This window comes from Ambystoma mexicanum, chromosome 8, assembly GCF_040938575.1.
Source record: "Ambystoma mexicanum isolate Mex_15411 chromosome 8, UKY_AmexF1_1, whole genome shotgun sequence".
Classification (NCBI taxonomy): domain Eukaryota; kingdom Metazoa; phylum Chordata; class Amphibia; order Caudata; family Ambystomatidae; genus Ambystoma; species Ambystoma mexicanum.
This window is the reverse complement of record NC_090929.1, coordinates 1,390,648,274-1,390,673,483: the sequence shown is the minus strand read 5'-3', so window position 1 is coordinate 1,390,673,483 and position 25,210 is coordinate 1,390,648,274. Positions and strand designations below refer to the sequence as shown.

General features: G+C 46.3%; 2 protein-coding genes across 4 annotated transcripts in view; one reads left to right on the top strand and one right to left on the bottom strand.

Annotated features, from left to right (window-relative positions):
• The window catches only part of COX15 (cytochrome c oxidase assembly homolog COX15), a 301,085-nt gene extending 285,265 nt beyond the window's left edge, over positions 1–15,820 (bottom strand). The window contains exon 1 of the mRNA XM_069611522.1: positions 15,117–15,820. Coding sequence (XP_069467623.1) covers positions 15,117–15,197 — 81 coding nt within the window. The 5' untranslated portion in view covers positions 15,198–15,820. The remainder of the gene's footprint in view (positions 1–15,116) is intronic.
• CUTC (cutC copper transporter) overlaps positions 15,804–25,210 on the top strand; it is a 435,187-nt gene continuing 425,780 nt past the window's right edge. For 2 of the 3 annotated variants that reach the window (XM_069611523.1, XM_069611525.1), the window contains exon 1: positions 15,816–15,934. The gene's annotated coding sequence lies outside the window, so the exon portion shown is untranslated. Of the gene's footprint in view, positions 15,935–25,210 lie in introns of all 3 variants that reach the window. The other variant, XM_069611524.1, reaches the window with a different exon arrangement.

Here is a 25,210-nt window from a genome sequence, read left to right as displayed (position 1 = left end):
GTGGGCTTTGCTGAACTGATGGAGAAATATGTTATCCTGAAGGACCATTTCTGGCATACCATAGGCTGATACAGATAGCTGAAAACAGATGGCTGGGGTTGGGAGGGGAGGGGGACACCATGCTGGACGTGCTCTACGATGTGGCAGAAGAGGGGTGGCGGGGGAGACACAATTTCGAGGCTTTATGAGGTCGTACTGGAGGCATTCAGTCAGGCGGAGCTCAAGGTGAGAGCCAAGTGGGAGAGTGACCTGGAGAGGACTTTCAGAGATGGGTAATGGGCCAGGGTGCTGGTATACACAAGGAAAGTGTCTAGGAACACCTGATTTAAGCAGGTACAGCTACAAGTCACACACAGGGCATATACATGACAAGCCATTTCGCAGTTCCCAGGAGCCGAGCTGCAGAGATGTCCCAGATGTGCAAGCGACTCGGCAGGGATGTTACACATGTTTTGGTCATGCCAAGTGATCTGCTATGTTCTGCCAGAAAACCCTGAAGAGTGAGGAGAGGGGTATAGAATTGCGTGAGTGGTCACCTGGGGCATGCCTGTTGGGACTGTTCCCATGGCGGAGAGGGGAAGCACATCTGACAAAGATTAAAGACCTCATATGTGTCTTGGCTAAAAGACAAATTGCGCTAGCATGGAAGGCAGCGGAGGTTCCTCACACAGAGGCATGGTGGGCAGACTTACAAAAATGGGCAAAAGCCGAGATGATGGAGTTGCCTAGGGCGATGTATAGGGGACAACGGTAGGTCAGTAGGGACGTGACGGCTTGAACACACTGGTGCCGATGTTTGCGACCCCAGGCGACAGGCCTCATTGAGAATAACGGGGCAGCAGTAGAGAAAGACTTATGTGGCGGACAGGAAGAGATAAAGGAAAGATGAGAAATAATATGGAAATGCTTTTTGCCAGTAAAAATATATTTTTAGTACTGCTGCCACCTTGTGAGAGATAACTGTAGGCATTAATCTAGAATATTTTCCAGGTTTTTAAACTTTGATTTGGGATGACTAGTCGTTTTTGGCCGGACTGTGCACAATGGAGAAACTCACTGTTTAGACAAATTTAATTTAAGGTGGCCGATACTTATCCAGGAACCAATGAATGAGTGCCTGGAAAGAAATGTCAAAAGGATTTTCTAGATTCAGTTCTAGAGAAGCATCAGCAGAGTTAAACAAACAACTGCAGTAAATGGACATGCAATTAGTGGGGCCAAGTAAATATTGAACACTAGAAACAAAGTGATGATCTCCGGAAGAACCACAATAAAGTGTGTGGTGTATAAGCAAATGGATGTATGGCAATTCTTTGCTGCCCTTCTGTTAAAAAAAGAGGTAATCTATACTAGGACCTTGTCAAAAATATGTGCAAGGTGCCAGCGGGTGAGGAGCATCTGGTGCTCGATTGCATCAATATTGTCCTTCAATACAGAAGCTGAACATGGTTGAAAGACCTCCAAGAATGGCACTCTTCTGTGGGGGAATCTTACTAAATGGCCCATGCTCCTTGTTACAGTAGAATCTATGGCTGAAGTGATTTCTGAGTGAATTGATGCTCTCTGTAAAATATTTACGAACCCTCTTGAACAAGTTTTGGTAAGGAATCCAAATGTACTCAATAGCAATGCTGCATTACTGAGATCATTGAAAAGGGTGGCAAGCTTTTTCAGCGGCAAGTGTCTCATTTGGATATTTTTGTTGCAATTTATTTTGCTTGTTGAATATAAAACATTTATAAACATAGCTCATCTTTGTTAATGCCCATTGATCAGCTACATTTTAGGGACAGCACCATTTTCTTTCCAATATTGTGTTTTCCAGAATATCTGGCGTGGAACACTTGGATTTTTAATATTTAGGGATTGATTTATTTTTTTTACCGTAGGATAGAATACATCACGTCCCCGAGTGATCCAATCTGGGAACATTTAAGAATTGTGTGGCTCTTGGGGGCGTTTAGGTCTTGCAGTACCAAGTAGCTGATTTAAATACGAGACAGTTTTTGCCATTTTATGTCTCACCATCTCAGAAAGGCTGGAAAGTGAGGGTGTAGAAGGACATGAGGGAAGGAGTTAAAAATATGGCAAAATGATCCTCCAGAGTAAGTTGATGCATAGGAAAGTCTGGCAAATTATTACTGGCAGTGAAGGTTAGGTCTAGTGTATGATCCACTGAATGCAGTGGACACTGAAGCAATTGAGACAGTTCAGGATTGGTTGGATTGCCACACAGAATTGCAGCTAGACTGTTTTTTGGAATCGACAATATTAACATTAAAGCCTCCAAGAATAGCGATATTATTCGTGTGAAACCGAGTGGCAAAACCACTGACAAAGGCAGGGTCTGATGAGGGGAGTCAAAAATATCAAAAAGTGCTCAGTTTGGACTGAAAGAAAAGTACGATTAGCAGAGACTTACATTTAGATAGCTCAGGGGCAGGGAGAAGCTTTACCTTAAAAGGAATCAGGTAATTGTCAAACCCCTACCTCGGCCCTGCACAGGATTATTAGTATGTAACATAACATTTGTTTAAAGGCAAAGATTATCAAAATGAACAATGCCATCTAAAAACATTATTCAGAAGCCTTTTTGGAAAAAAATGTATATGTGCAAGGAAGCTGGCAATAATCAGCATAACCAGGGAGTCTATGTATTGAACATACATGACAGAGACATCAATCCACAATATGGTTATGCGCCAGAAGAAAATGAATGTACCATCTAGAGCCCACACTGCTTCCCCATAAGCAGAGTAATTTATAGCGCAGTGAATCAGTCAGCATATCAATCAAGGCATAAATTAGTTTTCAAAAATCGATTAGCAAAGTTTGCCAATGAAACATTTCTTGATTAGCAAACAAAGCCATTTGATTAGCAATTGTTTTACTAATATTTTTAATGTCGGCAGAAGTTATTTGTGTCCATGACATAAAATGATAATCAATACAGCATTTTTGTGCACCACTGAAGTATGAAAGTCAGACGAGTAAGGCCTTGCAAATTCTGCTAGACCTGCTGGTCGAGCAACTTATCGACCTAAAAGAAATGCACTTCACCCATAGCAAGGGATGACAAAAAATGTATATGTGCTTTCTGTAAAATGGTGCCCGTCACCACAAACCCACTTCATGTTTGGCACACTGCTCTACCCAGAGGCCAGCCATTCAGAGTGAATCTTATTTGACATTTACTGCAAAGTAAATGTTACATAAGTTTCAAACATTCCCTGCAAATGGTACTCACCCGTCATAAAATCTACTCGACTATGCAAGTGGGCAGGGAGACTTTGCAAACCCTGTACGAGTGTCTGTAAAATGTTAGCTGCATAAGAAAACAAACAGATATGATAAAAGGCTCTTAAAACAGGCCAGCTCTCTCCCGTAGGTGCCAATATATAATTCAATCATAATCATAGAGCAAAGCGAGCTTTGGAGGCCAACTACAGTGTATGGCATTGTAGTGGATCTGTAGATTTACAGTCTGGATGGAACTATTGATTACACAAAGTAGTAACATGTAAGAGGAAAGAAAATAAGAAATTAAGCAGAGTGGATGGTGTAGCAGGCAGGGAACTGGGGAAACTGTGGAATATTGTAGTATGCTGCCATCTCACTTTCAGAATAGCTGGTATAAAGCAACAGCCTGGTAAGATAGGGTCAGCTCATGGGTTGAGCACCAGTTGCACAGATGTTTGCAACCTGCGGGTCACAGATCTAGGTTTGCCATCAAAAGCATTTGGCAGTGTGTTCATGTACATTTTCAAAGGTGTTCATCAATGTGATTCATCTTCCTCAACAGAATGAGATCCAGTTTACACTATTACTTATTATATATAAATATCCTATAATATAATATCCTATATTTACTATTCTCGATTCCCATCCCTCCCTTCTCCCTCTAGCCACTCCTCTGGCTCCACTCTCGCTCTCATCTTACTCCTCATCTCCCATTTCTTCTCTTCCCAACTATCTCTCGGACCATGCCTTACTCTCCTTCTCCCGTGCCCCCTCCCTCCTCTTTGTCCTCCCCCTATCCCTCCCCCTTCCTTCTCCCGTCATGATCTCCGCAACTTCAACCCTTCTCTCTTCATCAACTCCAGCTCTTCATCCCTTACCCACCTTCCTGACTTTTGCTCTCTCTTGGCTGATGACGCCCTCTCCACTTTGTCCTCCTCAATATCCATCAGTCTTGAGCAACTCTACCATCTTCCTTCCTTCCACCCCTCTCACAAACCTTCCCAACCATGGCATTCCCATCACCTTCTGTCCATGCGTCGTCTCCTCTGTCGCTTCGAACGACCTTGGCTCAAATCCCTTTCTTTGACTAATCAATCCTCCTATTTCTCAAATCACTCTCTCTCTCGTCTCAAATCTGCCAAGCGCTCCGACTACTCTAACCTCCTCCACTCACAAGCTTCTCACCCCCGCCGCATTTTCCAGACCTGCTCGCCTTCTTTCCCCTCCTACTCCTGATCCTTCTACCAACTCGCCTCTCTCCCCTGCGACTTTGCCAGCTTCTTCTCATCTAAAATTCTCTCTCTACGTCAAAACATCGTCATCTCCCCTTCCTACTCCCCTCCTCCATCCCCCCACATCTGCTAGCATGTCTAACTGCACTCCCATCACCCCATCCTTTGTCTCCCTTTTGCCCCCTCTGATCCTCTTCCCACCTCACTTATTCCTAAAATCTACCCCCTCCTCATTCCCTACCTAACTACTTTCTTCAACATTTGTCTCTCAACTGCCACCTTTCCTTCAGCTTTCAAACACGCCACCATCATTCCTATCCTGAAGAAACCTTCTGCTAAACCTCTTCTTGCAACCTATCTTGCTTCTCCCCTTCATCTCCAAGCTCCTCGAGCGCCTAGCTTACTCTCAACTCTCAGCCTTTGTATCCATTCACTCTCTCCTCCCCACTTCTCAATCTGGTTTCCGCCTTAAACACTACACTGAGACTGCCCTCACATACGTACTTAATTCTCTCCTCACTGCTCGCTAGGCCAAGCAATCCTCAATTCTCATCCTCTTCGACCTTTCTGCTGCCTTTGATACCGTAGATCACCCCTTACTCATTAGTTCTCTGTCCTCCTTTGGCTTCAAAGGCTCTGTCCTCACCTGGCTCTCCTCTTACCTCTCCAATCATACCTTTGCTGTCTCCTGGGGTGGCAACACCTCCTACTTCCCCTTGGACTATGGCGTCCCCAAGGGCTCTGTTCTTGGTCCTTTTCTTTTCCTCGCTTTACACCTCCCTTCTCGCCCCCATTATCTCTTCTTTCGGCATTTCTCACCATTTCTACGCTGATGACACCCAACTCTTTCTCTACTTCTCTTCTTTCACTCCCGACCTCCATCACATCCCATCTTCCTGCCTGACGGCCATCAAAAACTGGATGTCGATCACATTTTCTTTCCCTCAACACAAGACCGAAGTCCTTTTCTTTCCTCCTAACACGCTTTTCCCTACACCCCCTCCTTTCATCCACTTTCCGCCTTCCAATCTCCCCATCTCCACCCATGCTCGCAACCTTGGTCTCTACATTGACTCTTCCCTCTCCTTCTCTAACCACATCTCTCTCACCTCTTGCGCCTGTCGGCACCATCTCTTCAACATCCGTAAGATCCGCTCCTCCCTCACCTTCCACACGTCTAAACTCTTAATCTCCTCCCTCATCTTCTCCCGCTTTTTCTACTGCTCTTCTCTCCTCTTTGGACTCCCTGTCGCTCATCTGGCCCCCCTAAAATCCATCTACCACTCCTCTATCCGTACTCTCCGTCTCCTCGGTCTTCACGATTCTATTTCCACCACACACTCTCAGCTTGGCTGGCTCCCCTTCCTCCCACAACTAAAATTTCAATTCCTCTGTCTAGTCTTCAAATCCCTCCATGAACTCACTCACCCTATCTCTCTTCTCTCCTCTCATTCTACACTCCCTCCCGCTCTCTCCGCTCGGCTGACCTCTTGTTACTCAATGCACCCCCATCCCCCATGCGCCTCCTCACGCTTCCGTTCCTTTAAGCTCTTGGCCCCCCTACATTGGTTCTCCTTACCTCTTTCTATCCACTGCATCCCCACCTACTCATCCTTCTGCACCTCCTTGAAAGCCCTTCTCCTCCACTCCCCTACACGAATTTCCTTCCCTACCTTCTCCCCTCTCCAACTCCCCTGTTCCCTTCCCCTTCGCCTCGCACCCATTGATCTCAAATCAGTCATTTGGAACCTCCCTAAATATATCCTCTACCGTTCCCTTCTTCCTTCCCTCTCCCCCTCCACCTAAGTAAATTATTCTACATATTGTCTCACTGGTTTGCTTCATGATTGTATATATGCTTCTTTCATTATTGTACCTTGTTATACTGTAATGCGCTTTGGATTAAACATGGAGACAGTGGAGTATTTTTCAGTAGCCATACTGTATGTAATCTTTCACAACACATTTTTAGGAATGGAATTGCACGAAAAGCTTAATTTTTTTTTTAACACATACTGCTCTTTGCAAAACAGGATATGGTTTTCTTATTAAAAGTATCATCCCGATATTACTGCTGCATTCTCTCTCCAGTAGCCCCTTTGAACTGGAAGTGAACAAAGAAGAGAGGGTGGAGAGAGCACTGAGAGCAAGAGAGGAACGCAGATGAGCTATGCTTTCTTTGAACAGGCTAACTTAAATAGCGATCTTTGCTACACAAATGTCAATTTCATGAGCAAACCTACTTGCATAGCAAATTGCTATTGGCCACCGCTTATTTTATGCCTTGGCAATGGGCATGAAAGATGTCAGTGCAAAGAAGACACCAAAAGCGAACCTTCGTATGCATACGATCCAGGACACCGAACAAATGCAAAAGACAATGTGGCAACAGAGGACGCAATAGACAGACGGTTTAAATCTGCACTCAAAAAAGGACCATGGGGCTGCAAATAGGCAGGCCAACCATCTGGCCTTTCAGTGGCCAGAATCTTCATAGAACTCAGAATGAGCATGTTAAGCAGGCGAAAGAGGGAAACGTCATATCTGGGACATCCGAGCCTAAACTGGCTAAGGTGCCATGTAGGTAATAGTCTCCATACCCTCCAGTTTAAATTGTGGGTGTGGTGGAGATTGAAGGCCTTCTGGCGACTACCCTGGCACCCTCGAGATGTGTCCTGCATACAGCAGCACAACTCAGAGGACTCTGTAAATTTGATCACGTCAACCCAACCCTCATCAAACTGCTCTGGCTCCCGCTGCAAGCCTGTAACATTTGTAAGGCGGACACCATGAACTCCACAGAGCAACCTCATTGAGAAATGCAGCATCTCCAGAGGCCTGCGATCCACCAGAAATAAGGACATATGCAGACTTGTCTGCACTCAAGACTCTGGAACCTCCCCTCAGTCAACATCAGACTCGCCCCATCGCTTCAACAGTTCGGGAAAGAGGTCAAGAACTTCCTATCCAAGGAACAGCTTCTCTCGAACACATATCCGCACACCCTTCACTCCTCATTGTGCTCTTCCATGGTTGCTTGTGGATCCCTTGCTGACAATGGACAGCCCTCCCATGTTGTAAGCTCTTCGCTCCCCTTTTCTCTGCTTCCTTCACAATTTTTTCTCCCCAAGGGATTGTAAAGCGCTCAATTGCATCCGGAAGTTAAGTTTGTGCTCAATAAATAACATTCAAATACATCAAGCCACCTCTGCAACAACTTCCCGATTGCTAGAGCTCTGAGACACATGCATGGCCCAACATTAAGTTTGTAAAAGCAAGAGCTAAAATCAGTGGCTGGGATCCAGCGTTAACCAGTGACCAGGAGCGACCAATGGGGAACGAGGAGCTAGTATATAGCATTCCACAAATCAACTTCCACATAAGATGGAAACTTATAATTTTATCCATGACTTATGACCACTTGTGTCGTGTAGATGTGTCCTAAAGTTTATTCAGAAATTGTCCCAAACACAGAGTTAAATTCACGTTGGCCTGGGGAGTCAAAAGTAGTTCCTGGTAGCTTTTGATGTCAAGCCAAATAGTGTTTTTTAGGCTACAAGCAGGTACGAAATAGCTCCCAGCTCTCCTTAATTGCAAGCCCTGCACATGTATCATCCCTGGGGGGTGGGGGGACTACCTGCAGTTATTCAGTACAGTATGTGAAGATGAGGAAGATGCCTGCGGCTGGGACATCATGCTCATGGGGTACTCTATTGAGTTCAGATCTCTTCCTCCGGACTCTGGTGTAGCAGTCACTCCTTTGTCCCACAAACTTGCTATACAATTTGGCCCTTTGGGGGTGTCTGTGAGGGGGGGCAAGGGGAGGCGATTTTTCAGCTGGTTCAGAAGGTGGCCATTTGCACTGTAACAAGATCAAAACATGGGAGTTGAGCGTATTCCATCCTCTTTCTGGTGGTGAAGATCTCAGGGGGATGGCACTCTATCACAGATCTGAAGAGGGCCAATCGCTTCATAATGGACACCCTCTTCAAGAGGGACACTCAAGAGAATCCTACCACTGGCCCAAGGGAAAATTGCTCCTTTCCATCGACTTCATGGTGTCGCGTACCCCTTTCTTTCCCCCGGCTAGTAAGAGCTATGACCTTATGGGGGCTCCCCCCAGCTCTCAGATTACCTCAGAATAAAAGTTCTAGCAATCTTCTACTGCGACAGGGACGCTACCAGCCACTGAAATGGAACCCAGAGGATGTCTCCCCTCATTTTATTCAGTGCCGATATTACGCTCTTGCTGCAATGATTTAAATTTGGGTTTGGAGGTCTCATAGTGTACTCCCTTTCCCAACATACTGTCACAGCTCTATCGATGTACAACCCTCAACCCTGATAACGTACTCACGAGTTCTGCAACACTTCCACGACAGTTCCTGTCACTTCTAATGCGCATTTATAGGGATAAGGAGATTTGACAAAACAGAAGTACTTCAGGGAGAGAGGCAAAATTTTATTGAACTATTTAATTTTTTGCATTAATTTCAGCACACAAAGCCCTGAGGCATCTAGGCGGTAGTTACAGAAAGTGCAGTGTATAGATCATAAAGCGCAAGATAGGATGTATACATTTCAACCTAATGGTAGTTCAAGGAAGCACACTATGGCTAAGTCACACCTCATGGTGTGTGGGGGCTACTTCAGGGATGCAAACTAGCACGAGACATAAATCACTGCGTGTACATCACATAACAGAGTGTTGTTAATTAGCATTTCACTGTACTAACGTCTCAGAGTAAAAAAGAAGTGCAACAAGGAAGTATTTATTTACACATAGAAATCTGGATTACAGTCCCTCTAAATAAACAAACAGTGTTCCAACATATTTGTCATCTTCCAACAACTCTCCAAATGTCTTTTAATTGCACATAGAATTCAAACACATTAATTTGGTAGTTAACAAGTCTCACACGTCTCACATTTCTATCATCAAATCAACCTACATCAATACTTTAATCATTGGGTTTCAAGCACATGCCCAACAAATACAGCCCTGTCAAACCCCCACATGGGGTTTAAATCATTTTTCCATTGACAGAAGCACAACGGCCCTGTCCAGCCGTATTCATTCTGCTTAAGAAAAATCGAAGTCTAAATACAATGCTCAATTTACTTAGAGCAACACTGTATGAAGGCATTCAAAACCTACTCTTTGGTTTCCCAACTAAACCAAACGTTTACAATCGATAAAGCAATCAATTGCATTTCAATTTATATCATCATAATATACAATGCAAACCACAAATTCACTGCATCAAAGGACCAGAATTGGATCACATTTTTCAGTCAAGCAGACAATATGACTCTAAAGGTGCATGTGGTATTTATAGGGTCTCTAGCTTTGAAATCCCCTTATCATAAAATGCTGTATTCGGTGGGCAGACCCCCAGCTTCTGTTTCTAACCTGTATAATTTGCAAAGCATCTCCCTGTAGCATCTTGCTAAATGATTAGCTCTTAGCAATTTATTTTGAAGCATATAGCCAAAATATCTATCTACGCCCCAAGTCAAGGACTTTACATCATGCTTGTTTTGCTCTCTTAAGCAGACTGCCGTCTATTCCCTTGAAGAATAAAGTGGATTGGATTTCATGGCCTACTAGTACAGTATGTATGCATATGGTGTTTATACAATCACCTGATCAACAATACATATGTAAGCATGTATGTATGTATCTAGGATATGAATACAGGGTTTGAAATGGAGGGTAGCTGGAGCTATTTAGCTCCGGCTTTTATCCTAAAAGAGCCTTGTTAGCTTGGCACCAACAGCTATAAAGGAGCTACGTTTACCCAGGCCCACTGATGCCAAACAAACACAACTATGTGAATTTAACTCTGCGCATTTGGCGCAATCTATGAATAACCATTAGGACACATCTATATGACCATTAAAGCATAAGGATTCATAACAATTAAGCTAAATGTTGTTTGCATCTTATTTTGAAGTTAGGTTTGCATAACACTGTACTAGCTCCTGGTTCCCCAGTGGTCGCTCCTGCATATTAGTTAATGCAGATAATAAATGGTTACATGCATCAATGAATGAAAGGTAACATCTAGCAACACACACACAGGTTTTTGTTGGTGGCAGTAGTGTTGACACTGGGACAGGTGCCGGCACTGCGGCCCGAGATATTGGAGGGGTGCTAGTGTTGTTGCAGGTTATGCCATGGGTGATGATGTTGGCTGCACACCTACCAAGGGTGGTGGTATTGGTTGCGGTGCTGTTTCTGTATCCCAACTCGTGGCGTTAACGGGATTAAACCTGGGGGCATGTGTGGCAGTGTTGGTGGGAGAGATACTTCCTATGAGAGCCTCACTGGTGATGGTGGTAATGTTTATGGTCTACCACTCTTTATAGTTAGGCAGTAGTCTCTTCACCAATCCTTGCCTTTCCACTAAACCCATTTGTGCAACTTGTATATAGTGTGAGGAGTAGCTTGCTTTTCTGTCAAGGAAATGTTTAGCAGAGGGATAACTTTCCCTTCCCCCCCCAGCAGCACTATGCCCTAGTAGACTAACTAAACTCCAAACTTTTAGTCACAGTCTTGGACTGTTAAGAGTGACCAGAACACGTGACCCATCGAATTTGCCTTTTGTCTACATGTCCATCATAACAGGAGTCGCTCAAACCCCTTCAATACAAAGCCATTGGGGTAAGATAAAGCCTATGCAATCAAATCTATTGTTTTCCCTAGGTTTTGAGGAAAATTGACACACCTGATGAGGTCCCATAATGCTAGGAAATCTGATGGATTCATTTCAATATGAAGTTTTGTGACCATATACTCGCCAAAACAACTGTTTCAGATTTTTTGTCTGTGTATAATAGCATGCATGTTTTAATTCTTGGATAGTCTAAATTCAGATCTCTTACGGATTCTTTCCTACATATTAGTTTGTGCTCAGTAAAGGATGGTAATATATTTTGCCACGCATCCACTTTAGCCCCCCATAGAAAAGGTAATCTGGATGCGCAAGGATACCTTTGTTGCAGAATATCTCCAAGCTTAATAGTTTCCCACCTTGAAAAATATCTTTAATCGTCAGTGTAGCCAGATACGTGTTGGAAAGATTATGCCTCACGAAGGAACTGCGTGTTAGATGATCAATATTTAAATTGTAGATCAAGTAGTGGTTGAAAGAACACCCTAGTTGTGGATTGTCCCTCTCCTTGTCCTTAACGCATAACTAATTGTGAGGTGCATTTTCAAATTTTCAGAAGGTATCAAACTTGGAAAAACCCCACAGTTGTACTTTATCGATCTCCATTTTCTTCCACTCCAGATTATCCTCAGTGTACACATCTACTATATAACTGTGCAGCAATAGGTTTTCCAGTCTGGCCATGCTAACCATTAGATTTGGAGGTTTTAAGTATTGCACGTTTAAGCCTAGCATTTCTTTCCCCATACAAACGAGATGCTAGGCCCCAAACAGGCCAACAAATAAGGGATATATCTGCCACGTTTAGTCCCTAGAAATAGGCAAACGCTCCCAAAGAGATAGAGATGGGGAGTAAAATACTCCCAACAGACATCAGAAACGGACACATCACAGTATGTCCCCCCGACCCCGTCTGCTTTCATCAGCACAGTTCCTTGGTTATGGCTTGGAACAGAAGTGCCGCAGGAAGAAGCTCTAATATTTTTACTGCCTGATCTGAGGAGGTATAAATGTACATGAATAAATTGGTGAAAAGAAATATTTCTTCCGAAACATTTTAGTGCTCCCACTGGGACTGGAACTTACTTTTTTACTCCCTAAAATCATTTTACTCCCAACTTAAAAAATAGGGTGTAAAATTCCCCCACTTCAAAATCTTCTCTGGAGCACTGGCTCCATGTCTCAAAAGGCCTTTGCTGGTATTTGAATTGAGAGCATTTGTGAAAGGTACAAACGTTTGGGGATGACATTTTGTTTCTACTTGAGAGTGTATCACATCTGCGGTCTACCTTAATAATTGTAATGACTGGGCACAGTAAATTCACTCCTCCCCAGCCTATAGCCATCAACTCCACTTGCTCAGCTAATGATTTAGCTGAATACTTCGCTGCAAACATTTCCATAATTAGAAACTCTCTCCTGACCTTCCTCACACATTTTACACTCTGCCTACCTACTCTACCAACATTCTCTGCCTCCATCTCCCACTTTAGTCACACTAATACAACAAAGCGCTATCTCTACTGATGAAGGCTAACCCCTCTTGTGCCCCACCACACTCTCTTGCACGTCAACTAGTCATGTATATGCCCCTGAAGTGGCCTCTCACCCCAGTGAACTCTTCAAACTGCCCTTCAACTCAGCTTTCTTTCCCATTGTTTCAAAGCCGCCATGGTCATCTCTCTCCTAAAAAAGCGAGGGGCTGACCCGAACCTACCGGCTAACTTTTGCCCTGTGTCGCTCCTTCTGCACTACTCTAAAGTGCGTGAAAGAGTTGTGTTCAAACATCTTACCCATTTCATAGACATCCACAACCTTCGAGACCCCCTACAAGCAAGTTTCCACTCCTGTCTAGTAAAACTGCTCTCATGAATGCATCAACTTCATCGCCTCTGCCAAGCACTCCAATCTATCACCCATCTTAAATCTCCTTGCCTGTCTGCTGCCTTTGACACTTTCAATCACTCCGATCTCCTTAATACTCTCTTTCGTCTTGGGATTCGCCATCAGGCCCTTGCCTGGATTGCAGCCTACCTTGCACCTCACCAATTCTCCGTCTCCTGGAGCAACAACACCTCTCAACTCACTCCCAATTATTGGTGTTCCATAAGGCTCCATTTTGTGTCTTCTCTTCTTTACACTCTACAACTATGCTCTTGGGGCACTAATCCCCTCCTTTGGGTTCTCGCACCACCTCTTCGGGGACGATACCCAAATCATCTTCTCTTTTCCTAAACTATCCTCTGATCTCTTCATCAACATTTCCAACTGTCTCTCTGCCAACTCTCCTCTCTTCCAACCCAGTTTCCACCTGATGCTCTCCCCCTACTCTTCTTCAGCTAGAAATCTTGGTGTCATCTAGGACCCTTCTCACACCTTCTCTACTTTCATCTCCAAAAACTGGAACAGCAGCTCGCTGCAACCTCCTAAATATTAGGAAAACCAGGTGCATCTGTCTTCTCTAAACTGGACTACTATGCCAGCATCTTTTTTGGGCTCCCCAACCATGCTTCCTGTCCTCTCAACAAGATCATAACTTTGCTACAAGGACTCTCTTTGAACTCCCTCACTTTAAACCTACTTCCTCGTACCATCACCAGGCTGAAACAGGGCCAGATTAAAATGTCTTCCCCTGGTTCACAAATCTATCCATGGTAAGGTACCACTATATCGATCCTTCTCTATCCAACTCTACAAGCCTTCTTGTAATCTCTGCTCAGACTCTCTACCCTTGTGGCTACTTGCCCGCCCTGTGCTTCCTCTCGCGGTCGCTCTTTCTTCGTTCTTGCCCCACTTGCATAGAATTCTCTTCCTCAAGATATCCGGGAAACACTGCACACGGATTTGTTCAAAACCATACTAAAAAGTCTACGTCTTCACCTCTGATTTACCCTGTCAACCTACCTCTCATCTGCCTTCTAGCTTACAATTTTCCCCTCGCCTCCAACCTGCACCTGTCCCTCACTTCCTCTGCCTCCCCTCTAGCACTTCACCCATTATGGTCACATCTGAAAGCAGCTGGCTGTACCGCCCACCTGCACTTGAGCATTTCCAATGTTGGTTGTCCTTCATTATTATTATTTTAATTCTTATAAAGCGCCACATGCCCGTGGGACTCTGATAGAGGTTCAATTGATAGGGCGTATAACAGAGGGGATAGCAGGCAGCCAGTATAGTATAAATAGCTTTGGGGTTATCCTGTTAGATTTGATTGTGGCTTTAGACAGAATGTTAATCCACTTGAGGTAGTTCCCTGTATTGTCTATCGAATAAATGCTCCCAATTCAAGTGCCTTTTCGGCATCCTGAATGATACTTGCGCCATCTTCATCATAAAAATAAATATTATTCAGTACACATTTTACATTGTCTGTACAGTCTCTACCTTTAATAAATCTGATCTGGTCTAAGTGCACTAATCTCTGTATTCTTTTTTGTGTCTTGAAGCCAAGCATTTAGAGAATATATTTGCATTGCTGTTCAATAAAGAGATTGGTCAATATGATCCACACAGGGATTGATCCTTGCCTTTGTCGGGAATGTGTGGAAGTCATTATTAACGCATAAAACCTTACCAGACTTAATTCACAGATTATAGTAGTTGGTTTATCTAACACAAGACTGTGTGCAGGGGACTGGAGGATTCATAAGTTGAATCTTCTCTTTTCTTCCCCACTCGCATTCTCACATAACCACGTTCAGGGAGGCCGCTAAAGTGGCAGAAGGGTGGTACACAAGACGACTCATTCGCATGATTGCACTGAAGTCAACTCATCCTTGACCCAGACTGTATCCCTCATTTCCTGACCGGCCAACACATGGTATATAGAGCATTGCTTTATTCAATGCCCTTCAAAGCCACTAAATGTGACAGACACTTCAACGTTGCAGTTGGGCCAGCACATACAGAGACATCGATTAAAATATTGACAGGTAAAGGTAAGATCACACTCAATGACTGCTCTTACCTGTGCTCCCGTGTGGACGAACCGTGACACCTGCAGTCGGCCATGCGTCACCGCCGATCTGACAGAGAACAACAGCAACATCCTCGTGACAGTCACTCTAAAACCGGTACCCACTTCCCAAAGGGCACCCGCAACTAACTATCGGTGACTGCAGTAAAGCAATTACATAACCGAAACTGAGAGATGGACAAGGCTCTTCATTACTCCTACATACTCAGAGTCATATGGATGGCGGCCATCTTGTGATGACTTTTATGCTCCTTTCACATCACAGACATGAGCCCGTGGTGTCCTCCGCTGTCTTTCTTTTTGCTTTAAAGGCAGGGTCTTGGAGAGCTGTAAACGTTCACTTAAGATCTGTAATGTCAGTATATTAGTTGCATACAAACCTTTCCTATTCTAGAATTAAACACTATGAGTATTTGATAACATAATATAGAAGTAGAGGAAAGCTGCGACTGGGTTTCACACGTAGTACTCGTCTGAGTAGATGGTTTCTAAACTCAGAATCCGCTGTCTAGCATAGTGGGACGGCTCGGTATACAGCGTCAGAAAAAAAAGACCCAAAAGCAATATGCCCAAGTGCTGGCTGAAAAGGGAACTACCATTCACCACAGTGAATTCAAGTACCTCACCCTGCGATGGGGTGCTCCTCCATTGCCAGACAACACATATAGCCACTTGGGTGGGTTATGATGCGGCGTGGGGGCGTGGCATGAACCCTTTCTGCGACCCACCATATTGCTGTGAAAACGTCAAGTGATCACGTGTCGGTGTAACTGCGTTGCGCTTTTGGCTGCGGTGGGCAGAAGCTGCAGGTAACGTGTGGCAAGGGATTGTGTTTTCTTGTGTTGGTTTAAGACATGCGTTGACGGTCCGATGCAAGGCGATGAGAGACGTATGTGGGGTTGGAAGGGCTTAGTGTTCAGTGATATTAATAAGACGTGTCAGCACACGAGTAATCATGTTGGGGAAAGTTGTTGCTGAGCTTTGCACATTGTTTTCATTGCTGCACATGACATATGGCGGCGCCCGATGAGACTTCATAACATTGCGTCAGTTTCCACGGCTGTGCAATCAGATGCGAGTGACGTGGGTTTGGTGGCCAACCAGATACAATGTTGGGGGCGGGACGGTTGAAGTGGGGCGGGTGTTGAAAAAAAGACTCAAATTATTGAAATAAAAGAAAACCTTGCAGAAGGAGCCCATTATAGAGGGTGGCCAGCCAATTCAAGGGTAGAGCATGCCGGGCTATATCTTACAATTTTGCAATGCGATAGCCTGACAGCAATACTAGGAAAGAAAGAACCAAAAGACAGTCCTTCTCTGACTATGCGGCCCCCAGAATCTGGAACCTCTTCCACTTCAACACAAAACAAGTCCCCTTGCTGCTAACTTTCAGGAAGGAGCTCAAGACCCTCCTCTGCAAGGAATGGCTTCTGCCTAACACCTAGGTCTACACCCCCCTCCCCACCTAACTTCAGGCTGGATAATCTTCTCCCCCTTGTTTTCTCTCCTAGTTGCTTGTTGATCCCTTGCTGCAATTGCCCATCCATTTTCGCATACATGCCAACATTTTGCAGCAGCTGGGAGTGAGATTCTCTCTGAGCAATCGGGAGAGTTGAATTTCCCCCTTAGAATACATTGCGGCTAGAATTATTTTAGGAGGGAGGCAGTAAAAAACAGCAACATTTTTGCTAATAAAATCAGGAGTCTCCCGCCTAAATCGGGAGGGTTGGCATGTATGTTCTCGTTCTCTCTGTTGTGCTTGTTCAAAGCCTACGTACTACCAACAATGCTACCTGATTGGCAGGTTTGAAATAAAAGGTCTTAAAAGGGGATTAACTGGACCAATCTGCAGCCTCCAGAATTTCCTGCAACCGCGCCCCGTTGGCGAAAGCTTTAATTACCATGGCTGCTCATGCAGAGTGCGCCCCAGAAGTGTCTATGTCTGCTACCTGCATAACCCACCTCACTCACTTCGCTAGGGTGCTGGTGGATAGCCTTAAATGGTTTTCGGAGTGCAATGAAAAGACTGCACTCCTCCCCAGGCCTGATAACGGCAGTTTGCTTCTCATACTCCTTTAGGCATCTGACGGAACAGAGCTTCGGCTGTTCCAGGAACGCTGGGAAAGTAGCAGTTCTGATGGAGGTCTCTGTCTTCTACATAATGTGAAAGGTGACTCCCTCTGGACAAAAGGATTTGCTGTCCGCTTCTAGCATTCATACGTCCGATATTCTTGCATGCTGCTAAGCAGAGTAGCATCGCTAGCTTGGCAGAAATAGCTTTCCTGGGCAGAGCACTGTTATCTGGTCAGCCTAGGAAAAGCTGAAGGACATCGTTCACATCCCAGGTACAGGAGTATTTCGACATTGGATGGCTCTCACTCCTTTGAGCAGCCAAAATACTAGCGCATGCTTGCTGTCTGGGGCATTGTCGATCTGATCGTACCCTGATAGTATGTTCGCTGTCCGGTAGGCTCTGCCTTGCGCTGCAAGACTAGCCAGAAAGTTCACTACATGGATTACATCGGCTGAACTGAGATTTACGTCCCTAGCCATGCACCACCTGTGACCTGCAGAATTTCGCTGTCTTTGGAGCCCAGCATTCTCTGATAAAGTGCTCAGCTTCTCCCGATAACCCTCACTTTTGGCAGGCACTCCTGGTCTAGTAGTATGTCCGGAAGGTCCAGCAGGAGATGGTGGAGTGTCATAGGCGAGTTCTAGCAGGTCCAGAAACCACGCTCGGCTCTTTCAGGCTGGGGTGACAAACTCTAGCCTCGATTGCTGTTGCCTCATGTACGCCAGTGTCCTCGCAAATCATAGCAAAAGGAGGGAAGGTGTAGTTCCTCTGCTGCCCCACTGCTGCATGAAAGCGTCTCTGGCTGCTGCTTCTGGGTCCGGCGTCCAGCTGAAGAACCGGACGAGCTGGTGGTTCATTCTGGATGCAAAAAGTTCCGTCTGGCAAGGACCCGTTCTCTGCATGAGGATGCAGATGATGCCTCTGTCCAGCCGCCAGTCTCTGGCCTCCGACTCTATGAGGAGGTTCGGAGATGAACTGAAGATGGCCCTCCTTTTCCATGCTTCCATGTGTGAAAGCCACCAGTTCAACTCCGTCTTGGCCTCCTCTGACAAGGGTACCATCTTCTTGTGTGACCTTCCCTTTCTGAGCAACTGTAGTTTGAGCCGTTGGAGGGCCTCATAGTGGAGGGGCCCCCGGGAAAATCACCTGAATAGACAAGGCAAGGCGCCCCACTATCCTTGCTAGTTGCCTGAGAGAGAGAGCTGATCACTTGTTAAGACCACTCTGAGTTCTCTCTTGATGTCGTTGACTTTCGAGAGCGTTAGGCTCAGCGTCCCCGCCTGGGAATCTATGATAAATCCCAGAAATTCATTCTCTTTTGTAGGTTGGTCTCTGACTTCTCACAGTTGATGAGAAATCCCAGAGATTCCAGGAGCTCTGATGTGAGTGCTACCTGTCCCCGCAGACTCTCTGGCTCCTGCGCCATGAGACATAGGTCATTGAGGTATATTATCAGTCGCACCCCCAGCTCGCGGAGCGTCGCTACTATTGGTCTGAGGAGCTTGGTGAAACACCAATGCACTGATGCTAAACCGAAAGAGAGGCAGGTGAACTCCTATCTCTGACCCTGCCATAGAACTGTAGGAACTGCCGGTGCGATTTGCGGTTGGGGGCTGCCAGGTATGTGTCTCTCACGTCTATGTGGTCTAGCCAGTCTCCTCTCTGCAGGATATCTCTGAGGTGATGATGATTCTCCATTTTGCAATGCTGAAATACTGGGAAGGCCTTCAATCCTCTAAGATTGATAATCGTCCGGACCTTCATCAGTGTCGTCCTCACCAGGAAGACGTTGCTCAGGAAGCCTTGCATTCTTTGCACTGCTGGCCTTATCGCTCTTTTCCTTAGAAGTTCTGTTAACTCCCTAAGAGGACCTGATCTACAACAGACATTAAGCATTGCAGTGGCAGTCTCACTTGTACTGGCTCTTGCAAAAACTGGAGAGGGAGAAACCCTGCACAGGATTCTAAATGTATGCAATTTTATGGATATCCTGAAAAAACGTCAGGATTCTGGCCCTCAAGGCCTAGTTGGACAACCCTGTCCTAGGCAATCTATATGGCCATTTAAATGTTGCCCCCTATAGATACCCCAAGCTGCAAAGGCTGTATTGGCCACATCCCAGGTACGATCAGGATTCTATGTTCATTCATGGGCTGTTTCTTTTCTGCTGCACTTTCTGCTGACAATTTGTTGCCAAAAAAAGGTTTGCTTTTTTTTTGGGGAGGGTGTGGGGGGTTCCCCAAATACCCCTCACCTATTATTTATTCCCTATTGTAAAGACTCGCACTGGTGGGGGGCGTCTGTACTCCTGCTCTCTATATGGCAGAGGAGAGGCACAGAGGACCCCAGCCAAGATTCTCTATAAGGTAGCTATGGTTGAGCAATCCAGGCCTACATTCTCAGGAGGTGATGCAGGCTGGATCTTAAGTACAGTATAGCCCCCAAGCACCTTCAAAGGAATGTCCACACGCTGTATTAGTTAAAACGCAGTCTTTATATAAATAAGGTTTAATGTTATATACACTATCACGATAATACACTTTGTGCTCCGACAATTCTAAATTGGTAAATATATACAGTTCTAGGTGGTACCACGATTACTCCGATTCCATTACAATGCATCAACTGTACTCCGTTCAAATAACATACAAATCAACACAGCAAACTTTATCAACCATAGACTTAGGAAGCAGACAAGTTGGTTAGACAATTGGCAGAGTACTGAGTCCCTACCAACCAGACACAGTTCTGTATGAGGATCCCCCCTACCTGGGCAACCTGTACATGAAGATACACTACAAGCACAGTCCATATGTTGTCTATTAGAGTCTTATCTTCTTCTATAGTTCTGCTACCCAAATGTACCTTGTGTTGTAGGGTTCTTCGTCGGGGACTTGTCCTGCATGACTTTCATGGTTTGGTAGGGAACCACGCTCGGTATCCAGATTAAGACCCCCCCCAGGAGTAGGAGGAGTAAGTTGCCCCATGCACCTCCCCTCCCCAACTGTTCTTCACTTTTTCTAACTCAGTCTTGTTAAAGTGCGTTTCTTGGAGGAAAGCTGCCTGCACCCCCCACCATCCTAGAACCTTCCTGCGTTTGCCCGCCCACCCCAGTCCCCTCACATTCCAGGTAAGAATTTTCACTGAGCCCATTTGTCCGGCCACACCTGTTTTCCCCCTCTTCTCGGCAGCAGGTGGTCCGCCAACACTCAGAACCTTGCATGCATTGCTGAACTGGAACCCCTTGCCCCTACTTCCTAGTCTAATACCCATAGAAACTGTATAACTGTGAATCATTTGAGGGGGGGTTTGGCCTAGTAGCCATGGAATAGGCTGCTCTTCTCGAGAGCTCCTGCAGATCCGATATTAATCCTGATGCACACGGAGAACTGAAAACTCTAAAATACATAACAAAAGGACCCGTGGCTGTTGGAAGGTGTGGGGGTCACTGTGCGCATCATCTACGGAGGATTGGCTGTCCGGAGCGGTAGATACGACGGCCAGAATGAGCGATTTGGCTCGCAGACCTGCTAACAAGATGGTGGACGCCACCGAACAAAGGGAGATGCCAAGAAGCAGTGTGTGACTCTGTGTAGACTAGAACGCATGTAGTAGCTGGAATCGCTCTGAGAGTGTGAGCACGGCACGCCCACTCGGCGTGGCCTCTCTAGCTGAGCAACTCACTCGTGGTACACGTGGCAATATACATTGTATCTCAGGATATCTGAGGCGACCGGGACTACTCAAGCTGAACGTTCCACAAGACAAGTCTACAGGGTGGATACATTGTATACCCAGACGAGTGGCGCGCAGACGGCGCACATCCCAGTAACACGGATCAAGGCTCGACTTTCTGCCTGAGACATCAGTTTGGGTGGCTGCGGTGTGGCCCGATCTGACACAGAAAAGGTAATTTGGTGCAAGAAACGGAGCCGTGCACACCCCTGAAAACTGGGGATTACAGGACAGGCGGACCCCCGGTGTCGAGGGTGGCTGGGCACAGACACATACATGGTCCTCCACGCAAGGAGAGGATCACACCATGGCGCGTGAATAGGGTGACACAAGGACCGCAAGCTACTGGAGTCACGGAGGGAGCCTGAGCCCCAGTGATTGTCATGGGGCGGTGAAGGGGGGCAAGCACCTCCATGGGCAAGGACAGCAGTGACCTGAACTGGCGCAGCAGGAAGCCCTAAACCGGAAGCATCCGCGACAGTGTGCGCACAGAACATCTGTGAGGCAGGCCTAAAATGCGGCAGGCCCTGGATGGGAATGATGCTGCCTGCCATTAGTGGATCTGCCGGCACAGCGAGGATCTGTTAACACGTGCAAGCGGAATGCCTCCACCGGATGAAAGGAGCTGGGCTTCCTGAAGAGTGGGCGATCCAGTCGGTGTACAAAGAGCCCCGAGAAAGTTAGCAGATCGCACTGCTCTAAATGGTAGTTATGATAACACGACTGTCCCTGTACACTGCACAGCCGTATTACAGTGGGATCTTGTTGGGACAGCTGCACAGTGTCCAGGTGTAATAGAGGACTAACCATCCTGAACAGACAACACGGAATCTGGATGACACCGCGAATGTGGGTGCTGCCACAGGGACAGGTATTGAGACCATAGCCAAGTCAGGGGTGTGAGTGCAGCTACAGCAATCTATTGCTGCAGAAATTGTGGAGTTGGGAAGGGCAATGATGTCCCAGACCTAACAGAACAATGTCTAGAGATGGCGCTTATGAGCATGGCATGGACATCACCATGCACCCTTTGCCAGTGCAGGAACCCCCTGAACTGAAGTGCTGAAACCAAGGGGGCGCACGTGACCGCACGGCCATGTGCCACCCAGCGTAAAGCAGATACTCTGCACAGAGGAAGCTCCCGAGCAGGAATAAGACGAGAGCCTGAGAGGCATCTACGTGACACAGGACGGAGGGGACCATTGAGGCAACGACAGGGATGGCGACCAAAGTGAGTAAGAGTAAGGGGAAACAACCCACGTGTCATGGTGCCTACCCCCAGGCATCCGGACCAAGCCCATCAGCCCCGGGAGCAGGCATCTAGACATTTAGTAAAACCTCAGCAGCCCCGGCTAGGGGCTATCTGGGTTCAGTCCTGGCGCCTTAGGCGCCAGGCTCATAGTCATTACTTACCTCAGGCAGACCATGCTGCAAATGACTCCAATCCAACATGAAGCCTGAAAGGGACTAGTTTTCTACAGGGACTATTTTTTTACTCGGGTGTGGTTCTAGGGACTTCTTACCTGGGACTACTTTTGAGGCTATTTAAACCACCCCCGACCAGCAACACACGCTTTGCGTTATTCTGCATCCAGCAGTGTAACGCTCAACGTGCCTGCATCCAGTCTTCTGCCACGCCCGCCTCGAATCCGGAGCTCCTAAAACAAAGAGGAAAGAAAGGGACAAGGTTAGAAAACAAACTTATTTCTATTCCACACCTGATTCTGGATCCATCTCGTCTCCGGACCTGTAAAGAACATAATTTCTGCACGCACTGCACCTCCAGCTGCAGAGCCGCGCCATACCCATCAGTCTTCACAGCATCCTTCGGGTCGGCGCTGCCTCCATCATTTCTTCGCCGAACTTCAGCACCTAGGAGACAAAAGAAAACCACAAGGTGAGCCGAGGGAACCAACAAATATAATTCATACCACCATAGACTTACCTAATTTACTACCGGAGGCATCCTTTTGTGACTCTCCATATTTTCACGTGCCGCATCTGTAAAGAGAGACAAAACAACACGTTTTCCACATGCAACATTTACCGGACAGCGCTGGGTAATACAGACTCTTACCTGAGTGCCACCAGTTGCCACAAGAGCATCTTTTCACGAGCCAGCTGCAAGACAAGAAAGGAAGGGGGAAACAAGCGTGAACATCAGACATATTGAACTCTATGAACTTAATACTTACTGGTCCTCACCAGGAACCTCGGAGTCAATACTCTCCGGAACTCTCCCGAGCCTTCAAACCAGTGAAGTAACTGGAATCGACACGCCCCTGCAAATCCACGCAGGATGGAGAGCTCATCTTTCAAGAATATAAGGTGAGATTGCTGTGAGGGGATTTCGGAGGGGATTAGATGGGGAGGACTGTGGGGGTGCCATCACTTGAATCCACAAGTGGCTAAATCCATCCCTCCACTTGCAGGAGAATATTTCTACGGGTTAAGCAGACAAGATTAGGAGGACAGATCCAGTCAGTCATCGCTGCACTACGCATCACGTGGGTGGAGACCGCAGCTCTCCGGGCCCGACCGACGCCCCTGTGGGAGCCAGGTGAGCGTAACAGAACGCAAAGCCTATCTACAAATCCCCACCCGGGAGTTATGGAAACCTCAGAAACCGACCAACTAGCCCTATTGTTAGGGGAACTTAGGGCAGAAGTGCACTCCGTGCGCCAAGAGACTAATGCTCTCAGGAGAGAACTGATTGTGTCAAAGGAGCGCACTGATGATCTTGCTAGACAATTACTGCAAAACCAAGCTGGGCAAACACCATTACCTGGATTCGGGGGAATCCAACTCCTGTTTCATCGAGCAATCCTGTGCAAGTGGTTCTACCAGGGAGCATTCCTTTAGCTCCACCCGAGCGTTTTGCTGGGGACCCAAAAAAGTTTGCTGTGTTTATGAACCAATGCCGCTTGCACTTTTTATGCAGACCTGGATTTTTTCCGAATGACCAAACCAAAGTAGCCTTTGTACTATCATATCTTAGTGGCAGCGTAGCGGATTGGTCAATTCCATTAGTTAACCAGGATGACCCTCTTCTTCGGGATTTTTAAGGTTTTCCATTGAGCATGGAAAGACTATTTGCCAGACATTCACAGGGACAGGTCCTGGATAACGAACCTTTATCATTACGACAAGGTAACCAGGATCTACTAACCTATATCGCCACTTTCAATAGGTTAGTGATGGAAACCGGATGGCCAGAGGTAAAACTAATTGCATTATTTCATCGTGGACTTCAGGGTGAACTCAAAGACGTTTTGGCCCAAGTTGTGAACCCACCTCAGGATTGTGCAGAATATATAGACTTAGTGGTCCAGTTAGACCACCGACTTCAGAATAGAAAGGCTGATCGAGCTAAGTTCGAGAATTGGGTATTGGTTAAACCCAATGTTACCCTCAAAGGAACAGATGTATCAGAACCGATGCAGATCGGGGGGGTCAAGGGACCCTCAACTCAAAAGGAAAGAGAAAGAAGACGGCAGATGCAATTGTGTCTGTACTGTGGGGCCTCAGGAGATTTTCTACGGGATTGCCCTATAAAAACATCTAAAAGAGGAGTCAGAGTTGCTGATAAACATCAAACAGAGCCTGATTCGGGAAACGACCATGCCCGACAAGCATAGAGGTCCGCTTGCCGAGCTTGAAGAAGGATACTCGGACCTTGCACTTCATCATACCAATGGTCCTTATAGATCCAAGGCAGCCATCACATATGCATGCAGTGAGGGCATACATTGATAGCGGGGCCATAGGAAACTATGTGGACCACGAGTTGGCTTCTAGGATGAATCTATCTCTCTGCAAAAAGACCACTTCGGATGTCATCACCACAGTCGATGGAACTGAAATTGCCTCTGGGCCTGTAACTCATTCCACCGCAGAGATGACACTATTGGGTCAGGATGGGCATCGAGACAATTGTGTTTGATTTAATCAAAGCCACGCAGTTCCAAATAATACTGGGGATACCTTGGTTGGAAACACATAATCCTTGTATTGATTGGCGAGAGAAGAGAATAACCTTCCCGGATTGTGCACATACTTGTTACCCGACAAAAACCCTTGAACCAAGGCCTGGCCACAGTCGCTACTCCAGTCGTGCAGTTACCTCAGGAATATCAAGAATTCCAGGATGTTTTCCAACAGGAACAGGCAAACACCCTACCACCTCACAGATCATACGATTGTCAAATCGATCTCATACCCGGTGCACAACCTCCATGTAGTAGGATCTACGCCCTTACGGAACCCGAAAACCTTC